General features: G+C 37.8%; 1 protein-coding gene across 1 annotated transcript in view; it reads right to left on the bottom strand.

Moving 5' to 3' along the window:
• Positions 1-4,031: 4,031 nt before the first annotated feature.
• PAXIP1 (PAX interacting protein 1) overlaps positions 4,032-11,385 on the bottom strand; it is a 64,950-nt gene continuing 57,596 nt past the window's right edge. The window contains exons 17-21 of the mRNA XM_090047666.1: positions 9,244-9,344; positions 7,273-7,407; positions 7,106-7,181; positions 5,583-5,642; positions 4,032-4,791 (exon numbers count right to left, since the gene is read on the bottom strand). Of these exons, the coding sequence (XP_089903792.1) occupies positions 4,775-4,791; positions 5,583-5,642; positions 7,106-7,181; positions 7,273-7,407; positions 9,244-9,344 (389 nt within the window). The 3' untranslated portion in view covers positions 4,032-4,774. The remainder of the gene's footprint in view (positions 4,792-5,582; positions 5,643-7,105; positions 7,182-7,272; positions 7,408-9,243; positions 9,345-11,385) is intronic.

The following is an 11,385-nucleotide window of genomic DNA, read 5'->3' as shown; positions in this document are numbered from 1 at the left end:
GTGGCCTATTTTCCCCAGAGTATACCTTATACACTGTAGTCATCTAGTGGCCCCACCAACTCGGCAACAGGCTGATATACTTGAAAATAAATATTAGCAGCTTTTATGGCTTTAGCAAGATGCTGCTCAAATTTTTTTTTTTTTTTTGGCCTGCCATATTATGATTATTATGATTTTATATTGAACTCACCAGAGTTTCTGTGCCTACTTTCTTCATTTGAGCATCATTTCCACCTTTTGGAATTAGGACTTTTCATCTCAAGCAGCCTCAATTCTACCATTAAATCATTCTGGTATTCAGTTTTGGGGGTTGTTGTTTTTTCTTTTCGGAGACTTTGATTTATGGTATATATGACCCTCCAATACAGTGTTTATAAACAGCTCTATACTGCCTCTGAGCATTTTACCATTTTCTTCTAAGTAACTCACATATTTGTGTAGCTCTCCTTTTTACACTTAAATATTGCTCTAGTAGAAACACTGCTGTGGACTCTAGGGAGGAATGGGAATTTAGGCAGAGCTCCTATGCTGTGTTTTAATACTGGGTAGATATAGGCAGCGCCTGGGGTGCTCCTGATTACTCTTTAGAGGTGCCTAACGTTTCCCAAAGGAGTATTAAGATAATAAATCCAGTTAGGATTGTAACATAGTCAAATACTATGGTTACGGAGCTCTAGAAGTAGCTAATATGATGAGAATTCACTTTTCTGTGTGAAGTACAACTTGATTCTCAAAACCCAGGGTAGTGATACTAAAGTGAAAATGAGTATTTCTATGAAGAACTCAAGCAAATGTTGAGGTAAAAATATGTGCATTATATTGCCTTTGACTTTGCTCTACAACATAACAAACTACTTAGCATATCAGGAGAGGGGAAAAGAGAAGGATTGAGTCAAGCAAGCAAATATCTATTCCTCCGTTAAAAAAAAATCTAAAATGTGCAGACTAGAAATCTAATACTGAATTCCTGCATCAAATCTTTTCTTGATCACCAGTCAACCAAGCAACATCTGTGCAAGCCAGTTGGCTCTAGACAGCTCCTGTGGCTCGTGAAGGGCTACTTCTTGGCAGGTTCTTTTTTTACTCTAATTGAAAGGTTAATCAAATCAGTCAGACTTGTATGTTGGCTAAATAAACACACTCTCTCCACTGATGATGAAACAGGTGCATTATTGCTCACATTTCCCAGGGGGTTCATTTGTTCCATTATTGCATTCACTTTTCCTCAAGCTACTGTATGCAATATGTGACAGCATTTTGGATAGTTTTCATGAAATTAAATTACATTACCTGTAAGGAGCTATTGCATTCGCATCTTCTATTATATTTTTCTGCCAAACAGTAATACATCAACAGCACTACATGGTTTCTGAAGATGACGGGATAAATTAATCCTAAAAGGCGAGAACTCTTATTAAAAAAAGGGCACGTAGGCTGAGCCAATTCCAACAATCCACTCTCAGCAGTAGGCAAAATTACTGTTACATTCAGTGCTAGTCTCTCTCTTAGTAAAACTGAAAGAATTTGTGCTGCAAAAAAGGAGCCTTATTAGCCTCTGGAATCTAATCCTGCAATGATTATGAATGTGCTTAATTGTATGTAGTGAGTAATCCTCAATGACTATTGACCAAATGTAAAGTTATACCTTTGCATAGTCCAGGGTTAAATCTGATACAGGATCAAACTGTGCAAAATACTCTGAAGTCCTAAAACTATGCTAAGTATTATTAGAACCACAGTAGACAGAAATGATCTGAGCCAAAAATATTTATGCTTAACAACTATATATATAAAAAATAAAAATGCTGAGCCCAGGCAACAAAGCCAGATAATTCCTTTTAAAGAGGCATCTAATAAAAGACTCACTTGTAATCAATGCTCACTGTAAAGAAAAATGATTTTTTAAAATTGCATGCAACAGATAACACATCCCATTTAGGGTTTTTTACATTACATACATATGCCTATATGTACATACGTATGTATCCTAATCGTCTATTTGATAAACATTTCAAGAACGGCAAATTTCCTGTTTTTCTTCAAAGCAATAACCTATCAGTAAATACCTCACCAATTCCCACTGCAATTTTCCCCCTGCTTCTGTAATTTCTACACATCTTAAACCAAAATAGAAGCCATTTCTGTAACTGGAGGTTGATTATTTAAATATAAACAACAAAATTACTTCTTTCAGGCCTCATGGAGGAGGGATCACTATATTATAAAGAGCTTCACAGGGAATGGCTTACCAACTGGTGTCACAAGTATGTGCAACTTGAGGAGAAAGCTGTGTCAATGTTTTCCTCTTGGTCTGATCTTTGCTAACTTCTGATCTCTCGGACTCGCCATCTGCATTAATCAAGAGTCAGCTCGTACCTCATGGCTGTGTCCCTTGCAATTAATGCAGTCATATTCATGCTACAAAACCTTTTTATACATACATAAAATATGTAACGGCTGTATCACACAAAACTCCCCAAACTTCAAGGAAAAACGTATAAAACAAAGCTAAAATGACTAGGTCGAACGGTCACAAACTCCTGCAAAACCATTTCAGGCTGGACATAAGGAAGAATTTCTTTACTGTCCGAGCCCCCAAGGTCTGGAACAGTCTGCCAGCGGAGGTGGTTCAAGCACCTACATTGAATACCTTCAAGAGTAAATTGGACGCTTATCTTGCTGGGATCCTATGACCCCAGCTGACTTCCTGCCCTTTGGGCAGGGGGCTGGACTCGATGATCTCCCGAGGTCCCTTCCAGCCCTAATGTCTATGAAATCTATGAAAACCCCAAATGCTGGAGCAAACTGAAATGAGACTTCAGGAACCCAATGTCCATGAGAAACAATACAGGGCAACAGGAGTTGTATTTCTTTAAATAAGCTTATGCTAAATCCTTGAACTCTAAGAACATGTGATAGTCCAATACCTACTGCTTTTATGTGGTTTTAATGTACTAACAATTAATACAACACCCTATAAACTATCACGTGCAAAGACTGTTCTCTAAGAAGAATCTATATATTTTTCTTCAAATTATACAGGTGTTAACTAAAAATACAATAGGGACAAGAACAGGCAAAGCAGATGACATTTTTGCATAGAAAATTCAGTGAAATTTTGAAAATTGGAAGAAGCTAAATAGAATACATAGTTTTAAGACTTAACATCATACCAAGGAGCACAAATGCTTAAGACATCAAGTCAAAGAGCCTATTAGTTCGTTTCAGTGAGACAAATCCATGTGCCTTGCTTTAAAAATGTAGTTAGCCCCACTGCCTTCAGTGGATATAGTCTCACATTCAAGTGAGTTAGGTACTGGCTTGAAGTATCTTGCTGCATGAGAGTTTGGGAGAAAACCAAACAGAAGGAAGAGACAGACAGATTTCTCTCTCTTTCTATACTACAGGGTATATAATTTTAGTATTTTTATTAAGTACAGCTTTCTACAGACAAACTAAAACACCTTTGCTCACCTTTCTGATATTACTATATTTGTAAAAGGTCTGCAAAATGCTTCTTAATCAGAATACTGTGCCTACTTGGTATGGTTTGATATTTTCACTACACTCAGTGTTCATTTCACACCAAGTCCACTTTGAAATACAAGACACAGGCAGAAAAGGAGGACAGGGTGGCACTTTAGAAACTAAATGGTTTAGAGCAGCATAGGCTTTCATAAGTTACAGCACATTTCATCGGAAGATATGAACGGCCATGCTAGTTTGATTTCACGCTAACACATCTAACCACCTCTATGCAAGATACCGGGTGCCATAATGTACGTGGTGCTTTACAAGGAAACAGAATCCCCCTTCCCCAAAAAGTTTAACTGCTTATTGATCAAGCTGCATGCACATCAGTGCTTTTACACTGTTTTTTTCCCTGCATTACAAAATCTTGTCCAAAGATGTATAACTCTTTGTTGAGGGGTAATTAGGCACTTTAAATAAGTAGTATAGGTACTGGCCTGCTTTTTAAAAAAAAACAATTGCTTTTGTTAAAATACAAGTTAAAATACAGATGTGGCATATTTTTTTTTAAATATTTATTTAATAACATTTTTTACACAAAAGAAAAGTGCAGGAGAGGGGACCACAGTCACTCCCACCTTCGAGCTATTTGCTTTAGTAGAAACACAGTTATGCGCCTTATATTATTATTAAAAACATATCTAGTAAAATAAATTTAAAATAAATCTCATGTCATTGAGGGGGGAGGGGTTGGAGGAAGGGGGAAAGTAATTTACTCTTACCAGGGTACCATAATTGTAAGATTTTAAAAAAATGAACCACCACTAAATTTTAGCGTAAAACATTTAAAAGTACATTTATTTAAAACTTGGGCAAAATAGCAATATAAAAGAAAATAGAGTATAAGAAATAAAAATAAAGTACAAAACATTTTAATCTTCAACATCCATAATTTAATAGATAGCAAGCCCTTTCTGATTTTTACATCCACATTTTACTTTTGGCTGAAGTACCATAGATTTGTCAAAACATTTAGAAACTGGCTAATCATGATACCTAAAGTGGGCTCTTAAAATGGTAGTATAATACAAAACATAGTAAATTATGTTTCCTCATAATAAAATTACACATCCTAAAAAAGATGCAGTTTATTTTTGCTTTCCTGCTTTAAACTGCTCATCACCCTAAGGAAAACAGCTGGAAAACAGCATCCACAGGAAGTATTAGTTCCTTTATACGGTGGCTGGAACAGCTAGATTTAATGCTCCAAGGACTCCGAAGCAATAAGGCATTTTACTAGCCATCAAGTAAATTTGCATGTAAGTTTGTTAAGGAAAGCACATACTTTCTTATAAAGACATACAACACTTACATTGCTTTTCTTGAGAGAATATGGTAATTATCAAAATGTTTATAACTTTCTGGAACAGAACTGTTTACCACCCATAGAAACCTCCAATGATTTGCTACCACCTATTTTTTGTGATGCCCATAGTCATCTCTTCTAGACTGTGCGTTAAACAAGCCAAAATGTTTGTTTTTTCCTATTAAAAAATCCATCACTTGCACCCTATTTATTCAGTACCTTGTACATCCATCATTGATAAATGGTTCCATTTCTTTAAAGGCTTTTTTTTTCAATAATTTGGACAAGAGATGACATTTTTAAAATAAATCATCATTCAACTCACTTCCAACTTGCCAACCAAATGGGGTTCTCTGAACTTCAAGGGAATTCCCAATAGCCTGTCAAATGCTGAGAAAACAGTGAATGGTCTTACAAATCCACTCATGTCTTAAGTGAAGACAAAGAAAGACTAGTGAATGCATTACATAGTCAATACCCAAGACATGACCTACTGTGCAAAAAAGGATGATGCTGAATGCGACAGAGGAGGCTATTCAGGTGAATGGCTGTAATCTCTTCTGTACAGGGGCAGATGGGGAAATTACCAAATTAATTTCACTATGAATCGAAATCAGATCTCTAGAAACCAGAGACTGTGTTACCCTTCTACACCTTCTACTACAGAAATACATTTCATAACATGGTGGAGTCTCCTTAACAAGCCCTTAAAAGTATTATGTAGTTTCCACAATAAAAGGATATGATTCGTAATCCAGTGTTTGAGTAAGTACTCCAGTCAAAACAAACTCGGCATTATGGACATCTAGAAACAAAAAAATAACGAGACAGTCTTCTATACTCTGCTTTGTGAGAGGCATAGGGATCACTGGAGACACTTGACTGACAGACTTCAGGGGAAATTAGGAAAGTGTGGATCGTCTTAATGTGAATATATACTCTCTACCAAGGGAACAACTTCATTGCCTTGGGCTGGTTTGTCTGTACAATCAACCACCAAGGTGTAGAGCCTTCATTCTGCACATAGCTTCTTGCGGGTAGGGTCTGGCATCCTTGCAGAGGCCCAGTGCACCTTTATAGGGGTGCCAGGTCTGTCCACATGGAGCTCAGTTCAGCTTAGCTCAACGCTATGGTTACAAAGGAGATTTGGGTTGGATGAAACAGTCTCTATGGATGTGCGGGGCCCAGTGCATCAGACATCAGAGACTGATGTCTGTGTCGGGCCCGAGGTTGGGGGGGGGGGGGGGGGGTCGGCGAGCAGCTGGAGCCAGCGAAGCGGAGTGGCGAGCATCCGGAGTCTGCAGTGCTTGGCAGCAGCAGAGCCAACAGCGCTCAGCGGTGGCAGTCATGGCGGGGCCTGTACGACACTGTCTGCGGGTGCCCCCCCTCCCCAAAGCATGGGGCCCAGGACAGTCACCCCAATTTGCTGCCCCCCATCTAGGGACTGCCTTGGTTGGGTGTTTGAAGTTTGAAAGCTGCTGGTTATTACACTGGGTGTACATTTCAAACTAGTGTATGTACAGTTAACTTGACTACTTTCTATATGAGATAGGTCACCATGATAATTTAATTCTTTGTTGTTGCAATGCCCAGTCAGCACCCCCAGACATTAACTCCTGATAACTCATCACTACGGAATAATTTGCCATTTGCGTTCCTCTTAAATGGAGTATACTGTGGTGTTTCAGTACTGACTGCAAATCCTACTATTAGCACAGAAGCACTTTGTGCACACATGATCAGAATCCTTGGCTAGGAAGTTCAGGTGGGGCCACTTGTGGGCATCTGAACATCACTAAAGGAGCAGAAAAAAACCTATTTGAAAACTCAGAACATTCCATTAAAGAGCTGTTCTTCACCCTTGCTTATTTAAGAAAACAATGAAATAGACACTAGGCATATCTATAGTCTAACTATAAAGACAGCTAAGTTAAGTTAAGTTATCTCAGGTACTGGATAGGCAGCAATCCAGGAATGACAGCATGGAGCTGAATACAGACTACGTTACCTTGCTGAGAATGGGTTAAATTAGCCTATATTGAGATTTGTGCTGCTATGGTAATATTGCTTGAGCTAGATAACTTAAAAGCTAACTATGCTAACACTACACTGCAGTCTGCTGTACGGACTTAACAACCCCTTTAACTGTTTTCATCTGTGACTGTTGCCAGTAACAGATGCACATACTTGATGAAAAATAAATACAGAAAACAAATGAATTCTTGAGTTGCACGTACGGACGTGATTATACTGGCAGTTTATACATACCTATGCCTCGGGCAAAATATTCTCGACATAAGTGAAGATCATTTTCACAGGATATCAGGATTATTTCTGGCAAACTCTAAATTGAAGAAACTAAATATGAGCTCAATAACACAAAAAGCAAAATATTTTATAAAAAAAATACATTTTACAAATTATATTTCACCCACTTTGTTTTGTTTATGTTCCATAAGTTTCCGAAATGAAGGTTGTTTGGATAATACTTTTCCTCCTGCACATTCCACAATAGCTTTCATGGTAGAAAGACTAGGACAAATTCCAGGTGTAATGTAAAAATATTTTCCCTAAAAATAAAAACACAACAAAAAAACAGATTAAAAGTCAATGGAAAAGGGCTGCCTCTGGACAAGTGGCTTGTAATATGCATCTTGGGGTGACCTACTGCCATGCAATTCATTTTACAGATTAAGGCTCATACTGTCCGATGGCATATATTAGCACTGCCTCAATCTTAGTAGGGCTATGGCAAGACCCGTTTGAAAAGGCTTTTCATTTTCTTATAAAATGGAGACATGGGGGGAAGCAGGGAGAAGGGGGAGACTGTCTGGATTTAAAGATGAAGTTAACAGGGACTTCAGAAATCCAGTCTTCTTTATACCTGAGGAGCAGCTAAAGAAGTGCTTTCCGTGACAGTTAGAACAATTACTATACTATAAAAACTTTGAAATACCAAACCATTACGACTTTCAGGATTATTAAGACCAGTCAGGATGTGTAAAAAGGAATTTCCCTGTCTTTAATTGGAGAGGGTAGGAATGAAGAGGGCATGACTAATGGTTTATAAAGAGACAGAAAGAAGTTCCTGGTGCAAATAATCAGCAAACTTCTACCGCCTGCCAACGAAGCTGTAACTAGGCTCTTACCTACTTAATGGTGCATTTTTGCACCAGACTAACTTATACTAGTATCCACTGTACAGATGTCAAACTCTCCAGACGCACCAATGTAGAGTTGTGTCCTGTGTCTACTCCATGTTTACACAAGTTCAATCTTGCTGTGTATCTACACCCTGAGACTACTGTACATGTTATCATGTAACACAGTATCTTTTGTGTTCCTGCTTTCCAGAAGAAGCCTAATTTTGTTATTTGGACTAGTAAAATGTAACAGAAGAATAAGATGTTATTTATCTTCTCAGATCTTACAACCAATGTTATTTCCTGAAACAATCCTAAGCGTTACATTGCTTTTGGCTGCTCAACTTCTGACTGAAACAAGGCAGAAGATTTCAGGTTTCCTCACCAATAATTTATTTTGATTTTAAATGATAGATTTATGAAGTAAATAGGTTTCTGTTAAAAAAGCATTTCTCCTCCATGTCTAAAATTGTTTCTTACAGTGCATACGACCAGAGAAGAGTCTTATGTCTTAGCTGCTCTCAAGCAAACAGAGGCTGTTTGTCTTCTCCAAAAACATAGATCACAAAGGCCAATAGCAATAGTCTTTCAGCTATTTATATAAAACAAAACCCAGCCAGAACAGGACCAGTGCAAAGTGAGATAGTACTAAGTTATTGGAACAAATCAAATTATTAATTTCATTTTAAGTTTAATACGAAATTTGGAAAAGTACACATACAAATGCTCCAGAAATCATCATTCTGCTCTCAAATGGAGTCTGAAAGTAAAGATTAATATTGTGTACGTGTGTGTGTTTTATTTATTTATTTATTCCCCCCCCCCATTAAGTCATCCAATTTAAAACAGCTTTGTACCTTAAGTGAAAGTGGAACCCTAACTGGATGTTATTGTTAGAAATGTTACACTTGTACAAATAGTGTAGGACTATCTTCCTTTATATAGAGGCACACATTTCAACTAACAGCAACAAGACATTAGGTAGCATATTCTAGTCATTCTCTCATTTTGTTGAAGTCCCCCAAGACTTTAACCTTTCGTGATATCACGACACCCCCTTACATACACAAATACCTACGGAAAAGGTCACCTTAAATACTTGTACAGGAAAAGCCGTTACAATTAGCAGGAGAATTTTTCAAGACATAACAAATGAATAACCATACATGCCATCTGTTTTATTGTAGAAGCTATGGTCCCAAAGCTGAGAAATAAATTTAGTCACATGCTCCACAGATTTAAGCATGTTCTTAAATTGTATACCTTAAAAAGTGGAGCTACTTGTGCTCTCTTCAGGGACTCCTCTAAACTGAAGCAGAAAAGCACTTCAGCTTCCGCATCTCTGAGCATGTAGTTCTGCTCATCTGAAAAAGAAAATTTACAGATCGCATATATAACAAAGGAAGAAATAAAGGTGTCAACATAACCCCTCACTAAGCCTTATTACCAAGCATTAGGGAGAAAAAAACCCCACTTATTTTAATTCCCACTTGTTTTGACATTGACTGTCATCCTACCATGAACAACGCATGCCCCCACAGCGGTGACGGGAGTGCAGAGCTCCCGCACACGCCGCCAGCACTGTTGGCAGGGGGAGAGGGGAGGTGGAAAGCACCAACTAGGGGTTGGCCACCACCCGCAGGCACCACCAGCGGCATCAGCCAGTGCAATGCCTGCAGCAAAGCCTGCAGATGCTGCCAGCGGTGGGGTGGCAAGTAGCGGCCGCCTGCAGGCACGGCCCAGTGTGGGCGCCGCTTTTTTGTAGGGGGTCCACTGCCACGCTCAGGAGGTGCACATGCATTCGTGCGCACCCCCTATGCATCACCCCTGCATCCCACTGTATCTCCATGCAAAATTGCTTTCTTAATGAGATCAAGATATTAAAGAAAACAATTTAAAAACTGTTACTTTACTTATCGCTGAGGATCATCCAACATTTCTATAACAGGAGAGTCTTATTTTTTCTTTTTGTACATTTGACAACATCTAACCACCCATGTCCTCCTTTATTGCACATAACTGACTATTTTAAATATAAAAATATAAAAAACATTAGCATGTCCATCCTTGTTCATAAAGGCAGAGGCACAGAGTGGTTTACTGAACCACATGCCTAAGGAACGATGTCCAAGACAAAAAATCCAAGACTGAGCCTAGACCTGACTTCAAGTCTCTGGCTTTAACCACATGACAGTCTTTCAGTTTGTTTCTCACTGCATAGTCATTCAGCTTCTTTTTGTCTACGAGGGGATTTCAGTCTCTCACTCATCACAACCCATATCTTAATGAGACTTAAAAAATATTAAACATATAGAATAGCAAAGGAAAGACTCCGAGCGGGATCTGGATAGTGACTGAAAATAGCAACTCCTTTAGTAAACTTAACTAGATTTCAAGCTGATGGTTTATCTTTAGTTCTATAACCAACATAAAAATGTCAAATTTTCACATTATAAAAAAAAAAAAATCAGTTCTGCCACCTAAGAACTTTCAAAGTGCTTGATTAGTCTGCCTGCTGTGGCTGAACGAAACAAGTTAAAACCCTAGAAAACAAGTCTAACCCCCACACCATGTGCATAAGAGACAAACTGGCTTGTGTGCTCATTAGCTGCAAATTATTTACAAACATATATTCTTAGAGTGGCTATTGCAGCAGTACTATGTATTTGCTGTATTAATCAAATAAGCATGTAAAAAGGTCAAACATACAGGAATCAGCAGTCATGTAATCTAGCTAAGAAGAGTTTATGCCATATCCCTGAAATCAGCTGTGTAAGAAATCAATATGGTACTCTGACCTGTCGTTAACAGAAAATATAAAAATAGATCAAAATTGTAGTACAGTTCTGGTCCTGTATTGAGTACAAACCTGATGCGCTTTTAATGCACTTTTGTCCACAACTGCACCAGATATAAACTTTTATTTTTATTTCAGGAATGCCACTATTGAGCAACACTTAACTTATTGTTAAATAAATTTCTAGTTAAAAAGATACTGATTTTTGTCCTTGTTTTAAGGTCATGCCTTGCCATGTAATGCACAAAATTGTAAACTTTTGGAGAACAATCATAAAAACAAACAAACTGGGATTTAAAAATTGCAAGCACCAGTGAAATCTCTCTCTGACAATGACAAAAGAAAGGGACATAAAGAGAAGAAAAAGGGAGCCAGGGAAAGTCTATGTAGTATTATTACATCCAGTGTTGTTTGATAAGTCTGAGTATCTTTTATTAAATAACATAATTATATGGGTTTTTTTTAATTCTCTTTTTTCCTATATTAAATCGTGTGGCAAGTTAAAATCAGAACAGTAATTGAAAAGTTAATAAAAACCAGGTGAATTTTGCTTGTGTGATAGTGCACTGGTATCTGAATGGTTATTAAAAGCATGAAATATTAAAAAA

This window comes from Crocodylus siamensis, chromosome 5 (assembly GCF_052110815.1).
Source record: "Crocodylus siamensis isolate JL-2025a chromosome 5, ASM5211081v1, whole genome shotgun sequence".
In the NCBI taxonomy this organism is placed as follows: Eukaryota; Metazoa; Chordata; order Crocodylia; family Crocodylidae; genus Crocodylus; species Crocodylus siamensis.
This window is presented reverse-complemented; position numbering and strand designations above follow the sequence as displayed.